The 25635-nt window shown below is 40.0% G+C and overlaps 1 protein-coding gene across 5 annotated transcripts in view; it reads right to left on the bottom strand.

Annotated features, from left to right (window-relative positions):
• LAMA3 (laminin subunit alpha 3) overlaps window positions 1-22448 on the bottom strand; it is a 114623-nt gene extending 92175 nt beyond the window's left edge. For 4 of the 5 annotated variants that reach the window (XM_035564065.2, XM_035564066.2, XM_035564067.2 and 1 more), the window contains exons 1-7: window positions 22046-22361; window positions 16553-16705; window positions 8569-8686; window positions 7787-7905; window positions 6034-6204; window positions 3484-3581; window positions 1397-1512 (exon numbers count right to left, since the gene is read on the bottom strand). In XM_035564065.2, the coding sequence (XP_035419958.1) occupies window positions 1397-1512; window positions 3484-3581; window positions 6034-6204; window positions 7787-7905; window positions 8569-8686; window positions 16553-16705; window positions 22046-22321 (1051 nt within the window). In that variant the 5' untranslated portion in view covers window positions 22322-22361. Of the gene's footprint in view, window positions 1-1396; window positions 1513-3483; window positions 3582-6033; window positions 6205-7786; window positions 7906-8568; window positions 8687-16552; window positions 16706-22045 lie in introns of all 5 variants that reach the window. The other variant, XM_035564064.2, reaches the window with a different exon arrangement.
• Window positions 22449-25635: the final 3187 nt, after the last annotated feature.

Here is a 25635-nt window from a genome sequence, read left to right as displayed (position 1 = left end):
AGGAAAGGCATACAAGTTAAATTAGGCCAGACACAAAGGAGTCTGGAGGCTGCCAACACATTTGCTCAGAAAAGGTTGTGCATGGAGATGGCTAACACAGCCGCTGTTTTCTGACAGAAGGATGCAAAACACCCATGTGGGACATTGTGTACCCCTTAGGAAAAAGAGGGTCCACGTGGTCGATCTTACAATATTACCTTTTCTTTAAGAGTGAAATACGGGGAAGGTAGAAGAAAGGTCAAGGGGCTTCTTCAGCTTGACTATTCAGTCTGTGGGTCTAAAGCACGTGTGGATCAGACTCCCCACCAGGAAAACGAGTGCAACAGACACCTGTCAGCAGTGGCAGCCTTGAACAACCTCCCATAACAGCATTCAGATGACAGGAAGCTCAGACAACCCTGCTTATGGGTCCAAGTCAGGAAAGGCAGAAGAGCTGCATTGATTAATGGCTAACATGTGACAAGGCTAAGGCAGGACTCCACTGCTGAAAGGGTTTTTCAGACCAAACACGGTTCACAGTTATTAGATTGTAAATTCAAGAATGTCTGGAGAGATGACATTTCACACTGCTTCCTGAAACACTGGAGCATGCTTAATTCCCAAAAAACAGATTTGCTTCTAAAAATCTGCTTTATGACGCAGACTTTTGAACTGGGTTCCTTTACAATATCAAGGATGCAGTAACTACAATGACATGAACAATGAATAACTCAGCTCCTCTTCCCAGTGAAAGATAGCAAAGACTAAGTTGTTACTTCTTACAACTCTCAGTTGCAAATTATTACTAAATACTTCACTGTTTCTTAAGGTGAGCTGAGTGTATCTTGCAGTACTGCACTAAGTACTCCTCATTCCCTCCAGTAACAAACAACCAAAAAAAAGCCACATAGCTAAACACAGAGTCCCTCCCCTTCTGCTGACAGTACATGAAATCCAGAAGTCAGACCAAGAGTTCTCCCTTGATACCACTTAGAGTGGCTTGTTTGAAAGTTTAATATATGCAGTCTCTACATTCTCAATACAAATAGGTCATGGGGAAGCAACTTTCAAGATGCCTGTAATCTCTGCTCTGCTAGGGAGCACCCACAATTTGTCAGCAGGCAGCTATGACTGGGGAGAGATGTTCACTCAACATGCTACAGGAAGGTTTCCACTTTTCTCAAGCAATATTCTGAGATCTGTGATTATTTTCATTGTTTACTGAGATGAGAGAAAAACATAAATTACATTCACTGCATCATTTAGTCTGTGTTACCGTATGGAAAGAATCTTCTCAGTTAAAAAAAGAGGTGTCAAAGCCTAATCTGTTAGTTACAGTCCATGAACATTGCACTATGGCTAATTTTCACCCACTTGTCAAAGTCCCTTTTAAACTCCCGTATTTTTAACTACTCACGTTCACATATATTTGTGTTCCCAGCTGTTGCAGGTTGCCACTGTTTTTGATTATATCCAGGACAGCAGTGGTCACAGGTTTCCCCACAAGTGTTATGCTGACATTCACACTGAAACCTACAGAAATAAAAGCTTCTTAGTCTACTGAAACTGTTAAACTTTTTTTTTTCCTTAATTTTATTGCATCCCAAAACTTACACATAATGTGAAAAGGACAGGACATAAGTTCATGTGTGGAGAGGTCAAATAGTGATACTAGAACGTTTTAGAACTTCCCTAAAATTATTCATGATCAGTTACTTTAATCATACAATTATGAGCTTATTAGCACAAATGAGTTATAGAGAACATTTAGAACTGAATTGATTAGACTGGATTATGAAACTTTATGCTAGAATATTAAATCAAACTGATACATAACAGCTTACAATGTACCCTATTTTAGCTTCATTCCAAAGCTCAAGCTTGCTGACCTACAGTAAATCAAAATATTTATCATCTTTCTATGCATGCCTTCATCATTCTTCAGCTATGCTTTGCTTACAATAATTTTATTACTGTCTTTATGGAACCCTGATGATAACTTCATCTTGTTACATTTAATATAGTTCACATTAATCGTCAAGAAAACATAGTCCATATTTATTTTGATTTTGCTGAATAGCCTCCATAACGGCAGGCTCTCATTATGGGCTAGGTCTTAGTATCATGCATAGTAACTGAGTCCCAGGAATAACAAGCAGACCTTGAGACTGGAGAGACTTTTTCCAGCATTCCTCCGTTATCTGTGTAGCCTAAAAACCAAGGGGCAATCTAATTTTCAAGTGTAACCATTCTATTCTAGTAGATTTCACCCGTTCTGCACTTACTTTTCTCCAGCATATACATCTGAAATGGAGGCACCCATTTGCCCAGTAACTATTCAGTAGAAACCAATTGAAAATATCACATTATTCTATCAGTTTATTTCAATGCCATCATAGTTAAGAGCAAGAGCTGTTTTAAACCGGGGTCTTAAAACGTGTTTTGAATGGCCTGAATGCTCACAGTCATTTTCCTAGAACAGATGAGCCATAGAGCTTGATCTAATTCCTTGTGAAATCAACATGGATATCATAAATTCCATAGGGAAATGGAACTTTCCTATAGATTTCAGGTAAGCGTGTGACCAGTTACTATCCCTTTTTAATTCAAGCTCGTTCATAGAAAGTAACATTTGTAAATGAAGGGTAAGATAATATATTCATTCATTAAAATGAACATACTCCTGCTGCAAAGTTACTGAAATAACATTGACGTTTGCTAATAGCTCATGTGACAATAAGAACACACTCAATTACAGAATGTAAAGATAATTGTAAAATATCTCAGATCTACTGCAGATACAGAATGAATGCTTCTGCTACTATTTTTCTAAACAAACATTAGAGCCAAATGTCCAAAGGACCTAGACAAATAGCAAGCAGTCCCAAGTTCTGCTCCTACAAACTATTCAAGCAAAAAATGCAGGCTGAGTTCTACTAACTTTATGGCTGTCTTCCTCATTAAAATACTAAGAATATGATACCAAAAGTCATGTTTTTTCTCTTGTAAGTATCTTAATCGTCAATTCAGCTAAAAGGAATTATCATCCCACTGACAACAGGATATAGTTCATTCAATCTCTGGTGTTGTTTTTTTTTCTAGTAGTAATCAAAAGCGTTGGATCTCATCTGAGTTCAGTTATAATGCTCTATATCTCCAGAAAGTTCACTAACTTTGTTCTTGAGTTGGCCTTCTAATTCCTGCTGTTGGGAAGTGATGTCATACCATGTTTTCCAAAAGGAATTAAAGATCTTTAATGAATTATTAAAACTTACAAGCTCTTATTTCAGCTAAAATCTAAATAGAAGACCTTTTTATTATTGTATTTCACACAATAGCTCTCGATATGTTTTCATGTCAATCATTAGCAGATTCTCATTATTTAAATATAATAAAAAATTCTTGTGAGACTACATTCTGTAATAAAAAAGCTCATTTGAAAAAACGTTTGTGGACTGTTTTTTTTTCCTGACATTAAATTAATGGGATGCTCACTTTACTTACTGGTATTGGTTTTCAGCACTTTTTGCATTACATACTTCAGCATGGCCATGGCAAACACATCGACCACCAACACTGATGTCCTTTATACTGTAGTAATACTGTGGAAGAATCACAAGAAATATGTATAGATTTTTTCTTACTTGTATTATGGCAGAAATAGCAACTTCAGTTATTTCTACATGGTTAAATCTTGATTATGAGAATTTTAAAGGCATGACCTTACAGAAGGCCAAAGTCAGGCAACCAATAGTCAAACCTGTACTTATGTTATGTCTCAGTATGAGTCCCAGCAAATCAAAGCCAATACTCACGGGGTGCCTGATATCAACAGAACACAATTTTGGGCTTGTGTGGCTCAAACCAAACGCATACTGCTGTAGCTCTCCATTCCCCAGCAGCTACAAAGCCACCAGTGCCCAAGCCTAAAGCTTGTTCAAAACCAGCTTGACTATGGAGATGTACAGACACAGCATCAGTTTGGGAGACCATGGTCTGGTCAACAAGTAGGACACACTGGTAGGAGCAGTACAGTTTCCCCGTTCAGTCACACATGGTCACTAAACACTAGAAACCGACAAAGATCGGTGGCTCATATAAAATCACTGTGACTCAAGCTCGATTTGAACCTGTGACCTGAAGCTGAACCATTTTGTATCTCACTCTGATGCCTTGCAGGCATCCAGGCAACAGAAGATAAAAATTTAATCAGTTCAACTCATCGAAAAATCTCAGCAGCGTATACATATCAATAGTAACTTCTGCGTACATTTCTGTAGCTCAGAAGTTGTTTCCTTGCCTCCTTAGTGCACCAGGCAGAACAGAAAGCTGGTTGTAATTCTTGATCTCTATGCACCCCCAAAGACAGTTAAAGGGCCAGAGAAAATGCCACTGGAGGACAAAGAGAAGAAGGGTCAGAATGTTTTGCAGTTTTGTCTCCTGTGCTTACTCGTTCACAATATAGCCCCTCTAGGTGGTATAAACACTCTCTTATGTAGGTGAAGTTGGCTGGCACAGATGAGATGCTTTTCCAAGGCAGAGAGCTTTTGAAAACCTCTCTCTCTGGCTTCTGTAAAGCTACTTTGCTCTAGGCAGGAGAAGAGCAGTAAGTAGGTGGGATATATAGACTAGGAAATAGATCTGTATTATTTTTCACTTTCTGAACAATCTCTACTCAAACATACTTGCTAATTTTTAACTGTGCCTACCATTTTCATACTGTAAACAAAACCTGTGCTTTCAGTATTTTCAGCACAGCTAGAAGTGACCCTTTTGACTCCTGCCATCATATTTGACTGTTGTTTTTTGTTGTTTTTTTTTTTTTTTAATATAGTAAGACTGTCGATAGTTACGTGCAGCTTTGCAGAACTATGCTGTACTACAAACAGTAATAGTCCTGTTATTGGTTAGTAAAAAGTAAAATTAATAACAGGCCAAAACAATTAATAGGCCAAATTGCCACAGTTTAGACATAAAACATTCCGTATATAATTCAATATGTCATGAACTCAAGCCATTAACAGAAGTCAGGCAGTTACTTGGACAGGAGAACAGAACTCGTCTGGTTTTCATCTGTTTCTCTAATAAGTTTAACACACAGACTTTCCTTAAGAATATTAACTCCTTCCTAGACTTTGTAGGTCTCTACAATGAAAACGTGTGTTCTCTTTTAATAATTCAATAAAACACTTGTTGTTTTATTCATCTGTCCTACATCCCATGGCAATAACATCAGAACTTTCTTACATTAAAGCTATGCTGCTTGGCAAGTAAAGTAAATACTTTTTTTACATCTGCCTGTGAGCAACATCTTAACATTTACTTAAGACAATAAAGGTACTTAATGGGAGTGCTATCAAGTAACTGGAACTGTTTCATGATTTTCGATGCAGAAACCCACACACTTGTGTAGTGCCTCACCCCAGGGTTTCCTCCAATTGTTACTGAATCTTCATTTGAAATAAAAAGGTCAAAAATAACAATACAATGTGAAGCTTTCAATCTCTCTCTATGCACCATTCCCTTGAGGGATCCAGATTTCCTTATATTTCCCCACTAAATGAGAGCGGGACTTTGGGTTTCAAACCCCAGGATAGCCTAAAGTCCACTAAAAACACCTATGTATCTCATACAATATGTCTACAGATAGTAACTTTTGAGTAGGCCCTTTGATTCCTACTCCTTCAGAAACTCAAGTACTATTTTCTGAAATCTCTCTTTCAATAAGTAAGGGAAAGCAGTGTAAAATAAGGCTGATGAGACAGCTCAGATTTCCGCATTGGCTCCTTATAGCTCCCGTGATGCACTCAACTTCCTTTAATATTCAAAGTCAGTGAAAGAAGATAGCCTGTTACAAAATCATTACTTCCCCTCCATAACTACCTGCTATCCCAGTTACCTGCTCATGTCAAACAGACCTGGAGAAAATATAGGGATTTACAGGTAGGTCATTGTAAATACTGATTGTTGCAAACTTAAATTATTCAGATCATTTTTGGTCTCTAACATGCTGAATATAGCTGCTGAATATACCTCTGTGAAAACAGTACTTACTCTACGGGTTACAGTAGGGTCTCGTTGAGCTTTTGATATCAAGTGTCCAAGAAGTGTATTAGTTCTGAGAAAATGAAGGCGAATGTTTGTTGCTTTTGTGAATTCTCGAAGACTAGGGGAATAAGTGAAGTTTTTTGCTCCCGGGCGGCCATTTACCAAAGATACTACAATCTAAAAAAAAGGAAGCGTATTTTTGTTAAAACATATCAACTGCAAGTATCAGTAGTGGGCACAGAGCCAACCTTTTGAGTAATAACAGAATAAAAAGAATTACTATTGTTTCTGAGCATATTTGCAGTAGCAACTACACATTTCATACTGAAACCAGAACGTCAGGAAAAAAAACGTCTTGGACCCTCCTGAATTCTCATTACACATATTACACCTTAAAAAAAGAAAAAAAAAAAAGAAGAAGAAGAAGAAGAAGAAGAGTACCTCTATCTCTTTTGAAAACAGTGGGTACAACACACAAAAAAAGAACACATTTTAGTAGGGGAAAAAAAAAAAACAAAACACAACAACAATAGGTATAGTTACAAATAGTTACATGAACTGTTGATAGTGTCAAGGGGAGTTTTGCCTGAGTAAAAACACCAGGTTTTGGCTCTTTCCCAAAGCACATTTATTTTTGGGTTAAGGCACAAACATTCCTGGAAAATATTATTGTTACCAGGTCCAATGCCTGGGAGCATATTAATGGTCTTCTTGAAGAAAGTACACAGTGTTGCCTTAGAAAATCCTTTCACATGAAAGCAGGTTTATCTGAATTTCAAAACACGTGCTCCAGTATATTTTTTATTTTTTAAAGAAAATTAGCAATGATGAATCTCTATTAAATTAACAATCTAGTGTGCAACCGAGTAAGAGACTTTCATTTATTTATAACCAACCAGATAACAGATTTCTATTTTCAAATAGCTCCTATAATCTGAAACATGTAAGAGTAGACTGGTAGCAGTTCTAACTGCAGAACAATTATTTTAGGAGAAGTCATATAGCATGTAATAGGGGATGGTAGCAGCAATAGTTTTCTATAGAAATTGTTCTTTAAAATATTTTATTTGGAAAAATTTATGGATATGTTAATAGGCAAATTCTACTTTAATTTTAAACTACAACTCCAGACCCATATGCGTAAAACTGGAGAACTCTGCAGGAGTTTAGATGTAGATTCTAACTGCATCAAACATAAAACAAGAATGTCAGCAAGAGTGAACAGCACAGCCAGGAGTTTAACATCAATTCAAGTAACAAAAGCCACATTTCTGCTTAGCAAGGATCAATGGCTAAAACCAGAGTAATGCTTTTGCAAGCACATGTACTACGTTATAAACATGTAGTATTTTGTATATTTTTTCTTAAATAGATACTTATTCTTGAATGGTAAATATCTGTTTCTACAGCCTTTGCTCCCATGAGGAATTCTTGTGTAGTTAAGTTCTATTATGTACATTGAAACTATTCAGAAAATGCAGTCAATATCTTCAAATGCATATGCATAAAGTGAGGTACCTAAACCATAATAAAGAATCTATACAGGTTGCTCTGAGCAGCCCCTATCTCCTGGTGACAGTTAGGAGATGTCAGTCCACTCTCCAAATATCTCACCAGCTACTTAAATGCTTGGTTATGAATTTATTGTCATTTCAAGCAATCATAGCTGAAAAAATACTTTCTATGTTTTTATTGAAACAGTGAACTTCCAAAACTGTTTACTTCCAAGATTACACTTTATTTTTCTAAAAGCACTTACCTCCCCATTTTCAAGAGGCACAATGCGAGAATACTCTGTAGTGCAAATGACATCATTGTCCCTCCTCACAGGAACATTAGCTTCCTTTCCAAAGCGTTCCAAACAGTCTGCTTTGGAGTCTAGTCAAGTCAGAATGAAATTATTTTTATATATAAATAGAAAATATATATGACTATATTCTAATTTGAATTAACAAAGAAATATCCCCTGTGCTTTAGGTAAATTCTCCCCCTTACCTCAAAAATAAAAAACAGTGCATAACTAACTTCCCTTAGTACATAAAAATGGAAATTTATAAAAACAAATCATTTCTTGTCCTAAGCAATTCAGTGGTGCCTGATAAGACACTACACAATCTTCCTAATGTCATCACACACACACACAAAAAAAAAAAAACATTTATCTACTCCAAGATTTTGTGCTTGTATTTGACTTTGACTTTTTCAAGGAACTCTGGAGTCCAATGGGATGAAGGACACTGTAGTTCTGATATACTAAAAATCAAGACAAAAAAGCAAAACAAAAAATCCCAACAGACTGAAAAACATTGATGTGCTGAGTTACAGTTTCAAAATATCATGCTCATTTTTAGTTACAATCTTTTCACTAATTTATTGTGGACAACTAAGATAAGAGAAATGTATTTGACATTCACTGTCTTCACTACACTTCACTACAGTTGAAATCTTCAGCAAGACCAATGGTCTGATTTTCTTGCTACTGGGTGAATGATTAAAGAAACATATCTACAAAAGAGCAGTGGCACAAGAATTGATACTTACGAGCAAAATATTGCCAGGGAGTGTAAGTTTTTCCAAAGTCCACTGATCTTTCTAAGATCCAAAGATCTGGACGAGGAGAATTTGCAAACTTGATGAGGATATAGGCAACATGGAAAAGCTGGTAACAGAACATGTAGAAATATTATCAGCAGCTTTTTGAACTCTATAGAAGTCATGCAATACTAAAACTAATGCCAGCAAAACTCCTTTTCTTTTGTGTACAGTGAGAAGGTGATCTGCAGTTTCATTCCCATTGAAATAATAGTCCAGATTCTCAGCTGGTAGCCTCCGAGCAGCTGTTAGCAACCTACTTCACCTGACAATGTGCTCCAATACATTAACAAAGCTGCAGCAGAACTCTGCTATAAGCCATCTGTTACCTATCAGAGTAGCTCTGTTTCACATCCAACTGATTGCTTGGGTGTGTTCATGGTCTATTACTTAACCTTGAGGAGTTAGCATCTCAATTCTTTACTAAGCTAAGATACATTTGCAGCATTCTGGTACATTTTCTCTGCTTGTGGCATTCTAGTCATGTAACTGTGCATGGAGTCAAAGAAAATCACAATGGTATTAGTGAAAATGCACATATTCTTTACACTGGGGCTCCTTTGGCTGCATTTGATCGTAATCTGAGGCACCTGTTCCCTCACTACAAGAATCTTTCTAGATAACTTTGCCACTTCCCAAGTAGCAGAAGCAAGTCTCCCCAGAGTTTTATGTATGAAGTAACACAGGAGAGATTCTTATGCTGGTAGATCATTCGTTGTCTGAAACTGTTCAGAATGCTTCATCAGTTCCAAGGCTGCCAAGGTCAAGTCCCACCTGCCTTCTTTAGGTGCTCAAGGTGTTTCACAGAGATAGACCATACAGACAGAAAGCTCCTCAACACTACAGTAAATATGGATTTGACAAGAACAGAAATTTTACTATAAGCCTCTTGAGGTAGTCCACAGTCATAAAAATCTGCACATCTGTAAAATTACCACTACACAAATGGCTAAATACAGATTGAGCACCTAAGGGCCATCTAAAATTTAAACAACCATGATGTGGATATGAGTTGTCAATAAAAGAGAACAGATACTGAGGGACAGACAATACTTGAGCGCAGCTGCACTGGAATTTCTCACTTGACAGCAGAAATTCAGTAACTTCTGCTTGCAAGAGAGTGTTACTTGCTTAGGGCTCCTTTCAGACTAGATCTTCATGCATCCATTCCGGACATCAACTTCTGAATATCAAAAGCATTCCCAAAAGAAAGGAAAACCTTCCCACAGAGGAACATGAGAATTCAGGGACTTCATGGAGCATGTTCTCATGACAGTACCTCACATCCCAGCAAAAGAAATTGAAGCTTTTTCGATGTGCATTCAGTTCATGCAGTATGTACAACTACAATCCAGGGCAACTGCCTGGTCTACACGCACTAAGGCATCACTGCAGCAGGTGTTGCACCTTGAAACCTGTTTTAGAAACTGTTGACTTGTTGAATGTTGCTGACCTCGGTCAGTGGGTAGGATAACCAAGGGAAGAAAACCTCTCATGTTAGCGTTGGGATTTACCCTGCCAACCTAACACCACCTCACAAGCACCAACATCACTTCCTGTGATACTAAATTAGGTAGCTAATTAGCCAGACAGTATCTACATTCAGGAAATGACTTACTAGGTAACAGTATCAAGCAAAACAAGTGGCAGTCATTCTGTTGACAGAAGAGTTCTTTTCTCCAGAACTATTCACAATGACTGCACAGGTGGAACAATGTCCTTAAGTTACTGATTGAAAATCTCCAAACCAGTGGTCAGAAACAGCTGAATACTTTGGGGACTGTAGCAAGATTTGCTCTTATTGAGTTTTTGATACTTCACCAATTAACTTCTGCTACTTGACTGGCAAGTTTCAGAGCAGGGATATTGGCCATGTAGACCCTACATGTCATCCAGTATGGCCATTCAGTGCAAAGTCTGGTATCCTCACAGGGAAGGGTAACAGTTCTGTAATTCCTAAAAAAAATAATGGTTTATGTTCTTGCTTTTCACTGGCAAGATCTCTTAAAACCAGGTCTACACCGGGCAGGCAACTGCCTATCCATAAATATTCTTGCTTCCCCTGTGCCTTAAAAGTCTTTAAGAATTCCATCCGTACATGCATATTAATAAGGGCAGACAACAGTCCGTATGCTCATCAAACCAGATTTCATCAAGACAATTGTCTTAGAAAGCTCAGGGGGACACAAAAGAAGCACACAGAAAACACAGACCGCTCCTCCAGGATACCGTTGCTTGTAGTCACGTTGTTGAACCGCTACAACAATGACCTTCTACCTACTCTCCAAAAAAGCTGACGGCACCTGCTTCAGCCTGTCATGCAGTTCTATTCTTTTTCTGAGATGCTCCTCAGACTGCTGACACAGGCAGTCTCGTCTTGTAGCAGGTGATGCCTTCTCATAAGCGTGAGCAAAATAGAAGCGGTGAATTCCATTTCCACTGTGCTTCCTCACGGCTGAAGAACTGAAACCTGAAACATGCTCACTTACCCATCAGTGTCACCCTGGACTATAACCTTTCATACACATTTAAAGAAAACCATGGCCAAAATGAAGACACACAATAGTATTCTGTGTAACACAGCTGAATCACCATGTGGTGCCCTTCGAACACCTGTATGCCACATCTGCTGCGCAGCTGTGGAATTGATTTAAGCCTGTGACTACTCAATGTACGTGAAGCTGAAGTACTGTCAAATATGTGCATTAGATCAGGAACCCACTCCTCTGTCAGGTCTGCCAGTGCTTAAAGAACTGCCTCACAGCACCACATTTGGCAGACTTCCATGGAAACCACAAAAGAAGAAAAAAAAATGTACGGCAACTTCAAACTACCGATGCACATGAAAACCTAAAATAAAATAATTAAAAAAAAAATTGCAGACCAAGCAATAAAAATAACAATATATTTAAATGAAATAAAAATCCCATGATTATGGTTAAAACAAAAGGTTTTGATTTCTTTTTGTTGCAAAGAGTTCAGTGCATCCTTTCTTCAGTAACCTCTCAGTAAGGCTTGAGGCATTCTTACAGACCCAGAGACTTAGTAGTCAATCCTAACAATCAGTATTTAGCAACCCCCCAGCCATAGATTTTTGCAGACGAAACTGTAATACAAAAACATCAACTAGAGAGAGCTGAACCAGACTTTTTGGTAGTTACCATCTGGAAAAGTAGCTATGGTAGAGGTGCAGAGAAAAGCCCATGTGTGGGCAGTATATGAGAGGCATTAGATCCACCGAATGTGTTCCGCACTGTTTAATCCCATACATGTAAATGCAGCGGTGCTAACGTTACATACACAAGTGACTGGAGAAGCTCCCACTGCACACCACGAGGAAGTCATTCTTTGCATGTTAGCCTCACCTCCCAGGATGCAGAAGCCAGTAATGAGCACAGGGTTTCCAATATTGTTCAGTTAGCACTGTGCGTGTTGTACTCACACCACTTCTTAATTTAACCAGCCACTGACACCGAGAAGCTGTGCTTGTATTTAGTTATCTGAGTGCCTGTGAACATGCCTCGCTGTCACAGCTGGATATGTTAAGTCCTTTCTCTATGACAGAGAATGTGCAGGACCAGAAGGGAAAAGTTCTCCACATTTCACAGGCAGTATTCTGGGAAGAACACTTCTGGAAATGAAAGGGTAGTCTATTGTCCAGGTTCTTGGTCTTTTTGCCAAGATTGCAGGCAAATACATCAATGATTGTCAGTTACAATCCTGAAATTTCTCATTCAGCCACTTTTCCGTTGGGAATTGGACAAAGACCAACTCAATGCTCATAATTATTTCTTACATACGGCCTATTTCTTCAAAGAACACTGAAGTTATTCATATGGGAGAGGATTTGTATGGTTCAAACCTCAGTTGTCCAGGAGATAAACATCCCCTTATGAAGGCTACAGTGCAAAGTACAAAGAACACAGTAGGATTGTCAGCACTGGAAGAAAACATGGGGAAGTGTGGAGGGTTGAAGGCTATCATGAAGGCTATTTTACTATGTTGAGTTGAAAAGTAAGGTAAGTTAGGGCAACACATCACAGATGAAAGTAACATGTAGGAATGGACATAGGGAGGAAGGTGGGAGAAGACTTACAGACATTGAGGGAAGGGAATGAGATCAATGAGTAGGAACAAAGAACTTCCTGAGAGGACGCTGAAAAAGATCCAGAGGAAGATAGTGTCAGGAAATCTAAGGAGAGCAGGCCTTCAAGTATCTTTCTGTAGGTTCTAGGAATAAAATGTCTCAATACCAAATACACACAATAATACAAACATAAAAATAAAAAAATCCAGCCATTCAAAAGGTCTTTTAATTAAATCTGTAAGAAAACACAACACATTGACTACTTCTTAAAGCATATGTTTCATACATATGTAAATCATATGTTTATGAGCAAGAAATGGTTTATTTAGGGTGTTTCCCTGATTAAATTTAGCAACTGGGCTCAGACTGTGCTTGTAGTGGGAATGAGGAATAAATGGAGCGTGTTCCTGTACATGTTTACATGCTTTAATTGGCAGATGATATAAAAGCATCAAGTCTTCCACAGGCCATACCACTAATCTTAAATTTATGTTTCAGTTTCCCTCTCTCCCTACAGAAAGTAATTTAATTTTCATCATGCACTATCATGCTATCCTGAACCTTCATCTTCTATATCTAAACACAGAGTTCAGAAAAATAGCTGGGGGAGTATTAGTGTAATATTTGCTGAGCATTAAGAAAGCCAATGATGACGGCACACCTGCTAAAGTCGGGCAATCCAAAGAGTCAGGGGAACAGCAATGAAGTTCAGTCAAACATTCTGCATTCAAAAGTTTAAAATATGTTGAAAACTATGTTGGGAAAATCTGGACCAATTAAAGGTATAAGTGAGTCTTCATTTGATCCAAATATTTTAAACAAGTCAGGAATAGCCACAGCATAAGTAGGTATGTTAACAGGATGGAGAGAATGCCTCAGGGATCAACATTATAATTATTATTCAGAAGGGCTGTGATTGATTAGAATTATAACTGTAGTAGAGAAAGGCAGAAAGGGAAGTAAAGCAGAGCTTTTGCTTTAAAGTTTTTGCTTTTTCTCATATTACAAAGTACAACAGAGTGAGCATTCTTCTAGCATAAAGATTTAAGATCTTGAAGTGATTTTGACTGCCAAAATCATCCCCAGTTCTTGTGAAACAGGAACAGCAGCGGGTGGGTGTTCTAACGCCATGTTAATGAACTCTCAAACTTTCATCATGGTGCAACTACTCAATTAAATATTGTCTTCAGAATACTGACAAAAGGCTCTACTGGGACTTACACTCTGAGTCTTAAAGATATAATGGCAGGAACACAGCAAATAAAAACCTTCTGACATTCTGTTTCCTCTAATTGTGATTATTTGATGACCAATTTACAACTCAACCATTGCTTTTCTGCACACATATGTACCTTACTCTGTCATATTTTGCACATACATCAAAATGCAGAAGTATTTCCATATTTTGTTTGAAGAAGGTGTCTTATGTTAAAATAAAGAATATGACAAACAAACAGTGAGGAAAACTACATTTCTGATATCTTCCCAGTATTATAGCATGTTGTTCCACAAGGTATTTAGGCACATATCTAATTTTAAGCACATTCATTTTTCTTTAAGGAAAAAAAAAGCCTTATTTCAGTTCATTTAAGGGGCAACTGCACTCTGAAAGTGTCTGCCTTTCTTGACTACTGAGAAAGTCTGCATGACTAACTGAGTAAGCTCTTAATTTTTAGGTCCCTGAAATAAGGTAAGGTGAATTGAGGTCTCAGCGTTTACCTGTTCACTTCAGTAGACTTACTCTGTCACGGTATTTACTTTTCTTTTTTATGATTAGTATTGTGCATTACAGAATGAATTTGGGATGGGAGAATACTAGGCAAAATGTCAAAAGTGAATCTCAGGTTCAAACAGATCCTGAAACTAAGGTTTAACTGACTGAACAGATGTAAGATTATGTCTGTGAAGGGAAAAGCAAGCAAAAAAACACACCACACACAGAGGAATCCTAACAAACCACCCACCCTCACTCATCCACCAAATAAGATGATCCCTTCTTGATCACAAGTCCTGAAGTCATTTTGACCTGTGTCTTGGATTTCCTTCATTTCATAGTAAGGGAGTTCGCAGTAACCTTTCCAAGTGGTACCAGAGTAAAGAGAAAGACACAGCCTCCTGCTGAGAAATCTTTTAATAACTCCTAGAATTTCAGCACATAGCTGGTCTCCAAGGAGTCCCATGAGAAGAGGGCACTCAATCCACATCCTTCCTCTGAAGGAAGGAGATTTCTCAGAAGTTTACTCAACCCATAACAGATTAACTGCCTGTCAGTAGTTCTTCCAAAGAAGCTAACAAACATGGTGGTAACAGTAGTGTTGGATGGAGCTGCTTCACGGGTGTTACACAAGGTTTTGATGATGATATTCAAGTGTTGGTCACAAATATGCTGGATTATACTGCAAGGCAAATTACAGACTTTAGTCTGTAACCTAATTCCCTGTCTTGCTGAGACCACAAAGGATGCAAGCAGCTCAAAATGAAAGATCTGCTTTATTGGAAGGTGATTGTCTGTCCATGCCTATTCATAGCAGCACCATGCTCTGCATTCAGTGTCCCCCTACTCTGCATGCCCAGCCTTAAAGCCACACTTCTCTATAATTCACTGGGGTGAGTGACTAAGTGACTCAATTTACGGGAGCAAAAAGTATCAAGGGATGCAATGCCCCTCCACAGTGCATTTTACCAGAAAGAGTGCATTTTTACCAGAGAGAGATCAGACCAGTGTGTGCTAGGTTAGTGTGGATACTATGGCCTAAAAATTAATCTGCTTATACATATCTCCTTTTTTCATGGTACAGTGGAAAAAAAGCAAACACGCATGTCATTCATTTAAACAATAAAAACAGAAATTCATGTGAGGCATAGGAGCATTAAAACCCCATGTAGTAGAAGAGGCAGAATGATTTGCACCTGAATCCCCAACAAAACAGCAGCTAAGTCTCAAAGATAATTTTTTCCTTTGTTACTGTTTTTCCCTTGTTATTATTCTCTTGCTATTAACTAAATTGAAAGCCAATTAAAAAAAAATCTTGCCCTATATATCACTAGTGGCAGTAAACAGTTACCGCTGTCCAAAAAAACATTATATATATATCGGAGGCTGCAATATACATATATTTTTAGGCATATATTTTCAGCTGGTGTAAAATTGCAGAGCATAACTAATTTTACCGGATCAGTGCCCAATTAGGGCAGCTGAGAATCCAGCCCTGTGACTTAAAAGCTACAGTTACAGATGCAGAGGCTTTATTGTTATCTATTTGCCTATCACCTGCAGAAGAGATACGGGTGATCATGTTACTGTCATCTTACTAATTCCTATTACACTGTTTTTGCTGACCCTTCTTTTTTAGGCCATGTTATCAATATTATCCTGTCTACCTTGAAGATCTTGCTGGACGATAGAGGAACCAGAAGGATCCTTGAGGCAAAAGCAAACTTCAAACATTATTCTCAAGATGTGTACATGGTAAGTGATTGTGAAATCTCTCTGTACAGACCCATGGAAAAGGAGAATATGAAATGTAAGACAGAGCCCCAGTTTTAACTGGGAAATTCCCTCTGTAACCTCTGGTTAACAAGTTACAATGTATATGAAAGAAAGCACAGTCATTGAATCAGGATGATACCTGTGGCAAAACCACACATCCTTAAAATTTCCAAGGAAGATAATCACTATAATAAAGTTAAATCAGTTAACAAGAAAAAAAAATCATAACATAAACCAGACAAAAAAGGTATGGGGTTGGAAATTAAAATAATTAGTTCAAACATCCCTCCCAATTGCAAATCTTTTATACAGAGGCAAGAAATGATCAAACCTTAAGCAACAGCTCATGCACTCACCTGTCCCAGATCTAAAGTGACATTGACTTCGTTGTATTTTAAACCCATAGACAGAGGAGGACTTTGCCACCAACGCTCCGTTCCATCAATTGCATTAGTTATTGGGTGAGCTTTTCTGGGATCAGCAGCATTGCAATAATCACAAAACTGTCCCTGAAACACAGTTAATTAAAAAGATGGTATCAGTTGAAATATTATGCACTGCAGATGCATGATGAGATTCTGATTCTGAGATTCTGATCAGAGCTTTGACTAAAAATGGAGTTAAATTTTACTTCTTTACATAGCGCATTTTCTTTTTCTGTATAATGATTCCCCTTGTAATTAATATACACACTTATACCCTGAAACACACATAATTCTATGTTACAAAATAAAATTCAGAAATCTCATTAAGGAAACTACAATAAATCTTTTCTTATCAATACATTTACTGATACCTTGCTGCAATTACCTTTATGACTTCTGCAGGCATGTCCACAGGAAATTAATGAAACAAAGATTCTTATAGCTGGATTAAGACCAATACAAGAGTTACCCTCTATTCTCTTAAAAGACTGTGAAACATCAGCACATGCACACAGAAGACTGGAAGTAACAAAACTATAAAAAATACTCAACTACTTGTGGATGTGTAAGATTGGTGTTATAATTTTATAACATGGATTTATTTTTTTTCATGCTATTAAAGTACATTCTGAAAAAGAAACTTCTAAGAAATACATACCCATGGAAAATGCAATGGGTTACACAGTGTGTTCCCTTTAAGGACAATGAAAGAATCCCATTAAATCTTCATTTGCAGAAGTTACTACCCAATTTTTAGTCCACAATTAAAGCCACATTCTGGAAATGCTCTGAAAATCTCTCTGACAGTTTCTAAAGATACTGTTGCATACAATAATGATGAGTAAACTTCATGGAACCAAATTTTCTTTTAATTTGGCATCTTGGCTTGCCCCACAGCAGTACTTTTATCTTCAAGAAAATTCATTTTAACAGTCCGCTAAGATTAGTGGTGAAGTATTGAAATTAGTTATTAAGCAATCTTTTTACTGTCCTATTCACATCTTATTCCAGTAACTGGGTGTAGATAATTGATGTGATAAACCATGCCAGGTACAGATCTTTGTAGAACCCCAATAGAATAATGACATTTTCATTAAACGGTAGTTACCTCATTTGGGTACTTAATTCATTTAGTCTGCGAGGTGCTGACCCTGTACTGGATCTGTGTTTTAAGTAAGGTGATATGTCATATTTAAACCATTCCCTTTACAAACTAAAAAAAAAAAAAATCAAAAAAAGAAAAAAAACCTGATATATTTTGTTGTTTCCACAACCCATGTATCCTAGCATCAAGTATATTCCTACCTTTGAAGTATTAACAATCCTGTATAACTATAATTTTGTTTGCCACTGTTGTCACACTAACCAGTGCAAACTAACTTCAGCAATCACACTTGTCCACTTTTAATACTGGAAAGACATTAGGGCTCTCTCATTCTTGCTGGATACAGTCTTGTAGATCCACACTTGGTGAATCTAAGATGTTTAGCTCTAGCAGAATTTGTTTAACTTCTTCCATAGTTACTAATGGATTGGAAACTACATCATTCTCATGCGATCCAATTACATCCTCTTGCGTCTTTCCAATAAAAAACATGGATGTTCACTGAATATTTCTGCATTTTCTGCGTAAGTTGTAACTATTTCAGTATCTGCATCTAGCAGTAGTTCTGTCCTCATCCTGCTCTTCTGGCAAGCCCAGAACATGATGCTGTTGCCAGAAGACGTGACCACCATTAGTTGTTCTGATTCAGCACTGCAGTTGTCAACCTGGCTGAGGGTTACGTCTTGAGAATTCAACAAGTTATTCAAAGACTTACTAAATCCACATGTACACAGGTTGGTTAACTATGTCTGGGGATCAAGTTATAACACAGCTCTCCTCCAGCTCTGTCGGAGAAGGTGACTTGGCTGATTTTTGTACAAACATCTACAATAGGCCAGGATACTTTGATTCTGACATAGCTGACACCACCTCAGGCTGTGCTAGCTACAGGCAACATTGCCAGTTGCTGCAATGAGGACAGAGAACGTTGGGCCACAATCTGCAGAATCAATACACTGAGCAATTAATCTGTGCGGTTACAGCTGCAGCTGCCACCACATCAGAGCATCTTTATAGGTAGTATTTCCTGACAAATGCATACTTGAAGTGGAGTTCCAACACAGGGAAGCTTGTGGTGTTACAATGCCTAAATAGTTTTGTAGCATGCACGAAACATGGTCTTTAGATCTCAATTCACATTCACAATGATCTGGCTGGAAATATACAGGAAACAGTGGCTGCCACAGCATTTTCAGCTCCAATCTGGCAACAGCCTCAAAGAAAGGCTGAATGAACAGAAAACAATCAGGAATATTGAACACAAGTGTTACATTTCCATACACCTATGTTATTTCAGTATACCAGAGCACTTGATATGAACTCAAGACACCACCTTTTTCTTTTAGGACACATAATTCAAAGAATTTCATTGCAACTGGAGTTTCAGTTATTTAAAGTACATTCCAGCAAACCTGCCAAAAAGACAGAAAAACAAAAAATGAAAGAAAATAAGTTACTGGACTGAGCGGCCTTCCCTGCTTCCCACTGGCAGTACCTGCAGGCACGCCACCCCCAGCCTGTCTGCCATGGGACACGTTGCAATTCCTGGAGACTGGGCATCCCACCATCATTTGATTTTGGCTGCAGTTCATCACCCAGGCAGGTGTGCATCCACTGGTGACCTTGCTACCCTCCTTTCCCTTGGTTCTCCTGAGCAGAGGAAAAAAAATGAGACTGCATAAAGCAGTGGGGATCAATGACGTCGATGAAAATGCCTCCTCACCTGTAAATTACAGAAAGCTACAACGATGAAGGACTTGTTCACAAATTAGTACCTAGAAGATCTGTGCCCACTGGCAAGGCAAGACAGGTATGCAGTTAAACTTTAATTCACACCCGCACACCACTGCGGACAGATCTGCAGGCAAAACCAGGCATGTCATTTATCTATCAGAGTTGCCAACATATTTTGCACTGCAGTGCATCTGTTCACTCAACACTGCTCTTATTAAGCCATTGCCCCGCTTGCCTATGCGCTAAACAAGGGAAACACGCTGCTTTTCCACAATGTACATCCAATGCACGTCGCAAGCCTCAGACTGCACCTAGTGGCTGAGCTGTACCTGCAGGGACTGCCCACCCTACCTGTCAGCTCTTGGACGGGCTTTAATGAATGCTCCCCCTGGATTTGCTGGGGACGACAGGCTTCACCAGTGGACATATCGAACGACAAGCTGAACGAAAGAGGCTGATGAAAAAGTAGAAGTGAAGCTGGGGCTGCTCTTCTTCTCTTTGCCTCATTTTAAATGCTTGTGACAGCACCACAACTGAGCTATGTGCTCCCTTCATAAAAAGGAAAATCACCCTCTGCACCTTCTGATTTCTCTGCTTGTAGCACAACAGCCACCATCCAGCTTTGGATACTCTCCAAAAGTGAGTGACTCAAGCACATAGTGCAGCTTTAACTTGGAATTGGCCTGACAGTGGCTATTATACCCATCACTGCCACCTTGCGTAAAAGCTGCCTGACCCTCCATCAGACTTCTAAGAAACAACACATGAATGACTATGCTGATCTAAATCCTGCAAGATAAGCTCAGCTTCTGCAAGAATTTAATGCACTTCTGCCCAGTTTTCCACCAAAGAAAAAAAAGAAAAAGATTCTCTTATTTACAGTGTCTTTGAACTTGAGAGGTGGAGTGGCTTGATAATATGCACATTGTGCTGCTATCACATTTTCCATGGCTGGATTTCCCTGGCCTTCAGAAAGAATTTTCCAAGCCTTCTCAAGCCACAACAACTACTGGTAAACTACAGAAGTATTCATGTTATGTATTTCAATGGGGCTTTGTTAAAATTGGAGAGAGATGCTGCTGCCTTCACATTTACACAACCGCTTCAGGAGGAGCACCAGGCTTCCTCGTGCCAGGGCTGAGCTGTCAGCAGTCCTAGGAACTTGAATCAAGAATGAACCATAACTGCTTCTAACCCAGGAGCTGTAAGGCAAATATTTAACAAGAGGAACCCTCCCTTTTCCAGCCTCTTCCCACATACAGTAAACCCTCGTTTCCAACTGGATGTTAGTATAAAGGGAACAATTATAAAAATAGTTAATGCCGATTCATCACACTACATGCTTTCTTCCACTTCTTTGACCTGTTTATCTCATATTTATTTTACTGATTTTTGTTATACTGTGCTGTTATTCTGAAGCATGTTAGGATGAGATCTTACTGTAGCAGTAAGATATAGTGTGTGCTGCTGAGAAAGCAGCAGAGGTTATTAGGCTTGCTAGTACCAAAAACAGCCATACCAGCAGGTGAATTTCAAGCATGGGTGCTGTGCTCAGTATCGACGGATGGATGCCTAAACTTCAGAGGCGTGTTAGAAGCAGAGGAGCAAGCAGTTTCCCCAATCACGACAACCTTGCTTTCTAACCTCAGATGAAGCATTTAATACCTGCAGCCCGGTTTTACTGATCGGAAATCTGTGTTACTCAACCTGTAAGCATCTCCAAAGCACACTGAGCTTGCTGTGACGGAGGGCACTACACAGATGCAAGGTAAACCAAGATGTCGTGTGAGGCAGGGAAGGCATTACAGAGGATTTGGGGGCTGAGCACACTGCTGCATGGCAGTGCTGAGCCGGCGCGTGCATGGTGCTGCACCTTCTGAGCGTTCTCCCCTCTCTTGAGTGCCTGTCCCCGCCACAAAACAAGAAGGAAAAACTCTCATACATTGGAGCCTCTTCTGAGACCAGATCTTATGGGTTATTTCCCTGTTAAAACATGCGAATGCCTCTTAAGACTTGGAAACGCTAACCCTTCTTCCAGGACACCAACATGTTAGATGTGCATTCTTTCTGTATCGCCTGGAGTCACGAAGCAGACCTCAAATCTTTCAAAATCCCTTTCAAAGTGCCGTTTCATTCCGCCTGTCTCCTCCTCCCACCAAGACGAGTATAAACAAAAGAGCTCTGGGAGGTCGGAGGCTTTAGGAAAGCCCCCCCCCCCCCCCCCCCCCGCCTCCGAGCTCTGATGGAGCCGACTCTGAACATCAGCCCCAGCACACCACAGAGCTCGGTGCGTTTGCTGCTCCCTCCCTGCCCTGACAGGTTTCTGCCAAAGGACAAAACACACTTCCATTAACCCCTCGCGAGGAGGTCTGCTTTTTGTTGCTGCATGACTTGAAACGCGAGTGACTGTCCCCATCCTCGCTGCCCTGCCTCCTGCCAGAGCCTCTGCCTCCCTCCCACGAGCCGGCGGGGCTGAGGGAAGGGTCGGCGGCGCCACCACCCCTCTCGGTCCCCACCATCACCCCTCTCGGTCCCATTACCCCTCTCCGTCCCCACCATCACCCCTCTCCGTCCCCACACGCTACCTGGATGGCACGTCCCAGCGGGGCGGCGGCGGGGCCCCCCACCAGCTTGCAGTACAGCTCCGGCCGCCCGCCGCCACCCGCCTCCTCCTCCTCCTCCTCTTCCTCCTCCTTCTCCCCGCAGGTGGCCGTGGCCCAGATGCCGGCCGTCTCGGCCAGGTTGAAATAAGGCGGGTGGAGGCTGAGCCCCAGGGAGCCGGGGGGCTCCGTCTGGGCCGGGCAGAGGGCGAAGAGCGGCGGGAGGAGCGCCCAGAGGAGCCGCCGCCGCGCCGCGGCCATCGTGCGCCGGGCTCTGCCCTCGCCGCTCCAAAGGCGGCCCTATAGCTGCGGCGGGCCGGGGCTGCCGGGCTGTAGGGGTGTGCGGGGCGGGGAGAGCCGCGAACACACCCCCGGTGCGGCGCCGGGACGGGCCCGCTGAGGCGAGGAGCCCCAGGGGAGCGCGGAGCTCCCGGGCACGGGGCGAGGGCGCGGCCCGGCGGCGGCCCCCCGGCTCTCAGGGCCGGTGGGGTCGGGCCCAGGTGTGCGCCCCGCCGCCATGTTGAGAGGTGACCCCCCCAGTGAATGTGGGGGGTAGTTTTGTTAAGGGACTGCGGAGAAATCTCCGAGCATCCCATCCCTGTAAATCCTGTCGTGTGACATACGTAAAATTAAGGTTTTCTGGGCTTCCTCCTGTACCTTCACAAAAGGTGTGCTTCTGGGGACTGCGACAGGACCCGAGGGAACGGCATGGAGCTGGGACAGGGGAGGGTCAGGCTGGGTGTTAGGGAAAGGTTCGGCACCCAGAGGGTGGTTGGGCACTGGGACAGGCTCCCCAGGGCAGTGGTCACAGCACTGAGCCCGCCAGACTTAAGCATTTGAACACCACTCTCAGACACATGGTCTGATTTTTGGGTGGTGCTGTGTGGAGCCAGGAGTTGGACTCGCTCTCCTTGTGGGTCCCTTCCAATTCAGGATATTCTATGATTCTATTCTTCTACCTACAGGTCCCCGGGATGGCACCCTGCCCGGCTGTGCTGCACAAATCGCCCCTTCCCCAGCCTTGTCAGTTCCCCAAGGCTGATGGAAGGCTGCAGGTCCCTACACTGCAGCACGCAGCCAAGCTCCATGTGCCAGGGTTGTGCTGCTCGGCTGGGGCAGACAATGAACCTGCTGTCTTTTTGAAGGTGTTTGGCACAGGTTTTGGATAACCCAGAAGGAGAGTTGAGGCAGCAGAATGAGAGCTATGAACTAAGTCACTCGTATCAGGAGCTACACTGCTTCACAGCATTGCTATCTGAAGTTTCATACCCATTCGCGTTTCCTCCCCCATGCACAGTCACACAGCCACTGTTCAGTTTTCTTAATAAAATTTGCAGGATTCAGACACAAAGATATGCTTAGATACGCATACCTCTAATATTTTAATAGTGATTCATGTGAGTAGCAAAGTACTTAATAACTTTATGGTCCTTGATACATGCCAAATAGCACTAGCAAGGGAGATTCCTGGTATACTATTTCAGGAAGTACCAACCACATGCTATTGATTCTGTCTGCAAGCAAATATCACAATCCCTAGTCTTGTGTCACTATGGCTTTAGCACACCATAGAGACTCACCTGTGGGAAGCAATTTTTGTGTCCTCCTTGAGAAGAGTTGTTTTCCATAAATGTTGCATACTGCCAATTTAAATGTATCAGATTTGGGTATTCTATCCATAAATGCTTTCAATTTCTGGAGCAACTTAAAAATATACTTCTTTTCCAACTGTGGCATTGTGGAAAGGAAATTATCTTATTTCACATACCACTTCCTACAATATTTAATATTTCATAAGAACTATGAGAGGTGTGAATAAAAATAAGTAATACGATCTTCAAATATTATATTGAACAAAAATTCTATTGAACAAAATGCTACATTATAATATAGAATTTACACTGGTCTTTTAAACCTGTTAAATAATAAGGGATCTAAAGTATATCAGTTTTTACAGATGGAGAACCAGAAGTGTCTGATATAAGTGGCCTTTAAGTTCAAGGCAAGCATGCTCTTAAAAAGGCATTCTCTCCATTAACTTGCTGAGTGCTCTTGTCCTCTATATTGTTAGAGAAATTAAATCAAATTGAATGAAAGCTGAGCAGAGCATGTTCCTGGTGGAAAATAAACATTTGGGTACTTTGAAGAAAATGCACTGTAAAGTGCAATATTAAGAGAAATCAGTGAAGATTATAATTATGCAGATACAAAATCATCACAGACTCTTTCTGAGTAGTCAGATTACCTCCAGGCTGGGCATTCATCTAGCAGTCTCTGAAAGATGTTGCTTCTATATATGTCCAACAAGCCATGAAGTATTTTCTCCTCTTCATCCAAAAAGAAAATGATTGTTTTGCACATCATGTGAGGAAAGTAGTTTACGCCAGTTATGCAGTGATTGTTGATGATATTGAAAAGGATTCTTTTGATATGAATGTTTCAGATTGAAATAACTGCAAAATAAGTAACTTATATTTTCTTTGGACACATTTCTTGCACAGAACCCTGCCTATTCTCTTCATGCACGTGCAAGGATTGTGAATAGCACCTCTGTGTTTTGAGTTTTGTATTCTTCTTTAGCACCTCTTTCCCTGGTCTCCAAAGTAAGCACTTAGGAAGAGTTTTCTAAAAAAAAACATAAACCTAGAATAAGAATAGCATAAACCAGGTGATTCTGCTATATTTGATGAAGCTTTAAAAATGCAGAATGAACTGTGAAAGTAGAGAAAATAACTGCCTAAACTAAGAATCTATGTCCTGTGTCTACTAGAGTCTGTTTTACACTTTCTTTGACTGCATTTGTGTAGAATATAACACCTTACAACTTTTCCTGGTATAGTTCAGGTGGGTAGTTCAGGTAAGGAATCTAGATTCAGGAGATCCTTTACAATTTTACTTTAAAGAGAAGATTCTTGTAAGCTGTTTGCTACGTTGCACAGCATAAAAGGCAGCACTTGCTCACAAGAGATGCCATTATTTAAACAGGGAGTATCAGTTAATTTATTGGGGAGTACTTGCATTAAAAAAAAAAAAAAAAGGCTTACCTGAGCAAGAACCCAACACTTTAAAACAATCATGACATGATCTTAAATCTGCTTTCTTAAAAACATGAATGAAACTTTACATTCAGAAAATAAACCTATCAAATAGAAAAAGAGAGAAAGAAGTTCTGTTCATTTGCTCATAAAATTATGTGCATTTTGCTTAATATATAGCTAGATTTAAAAAGATTTTGCTGGCCTTGCAGGTGATTTTTCTGTCATTTTGTTAAACACTTATGCCAAACAAACATATTTTATTAAATGTGTTTTCTAGAACTGGAGTGTGTAAAATGCCGTATTTTAGATTTTGTTGAGAAATTTCTAGAACTACCTAAAGATGTGGGCAGATTTTAGGAAAAATGTTATGGCAACTTTTGCTTTTGACTCAAAACAGATGGAAAAAGTGTTTATAGTGTCATTCCTAACATGGGTGCTGAATAACTTGATTTTAATAAAAAGTCAGCAACCAAAAATTTTAAACAGAGACCTTGGAGTTATGTCAAGCCAAAGTATGTGAGGAAGCAGACAGGAGAA

This window comes from Cygnus atratus, chromosome 2, assembly GCF_013377495.2.
Source record: "Cygnus atratus isolate AKBS03 ecotype Queensland, Australia chromosome 2, CAtr_DNAZoo_HiC_assembly, whole genome shotgun sequence".
Taxonomy (NCBI): Eukaryota; Metazoa; Chordata; class Aves; order Anseriformes; family Anatidae; genus Cygnus; species Cygnus atratus.
Note: the sequence above shows the minus strand (reverse complement) of the source record. Positions and strands in the feature narration are given on the sequence as shown.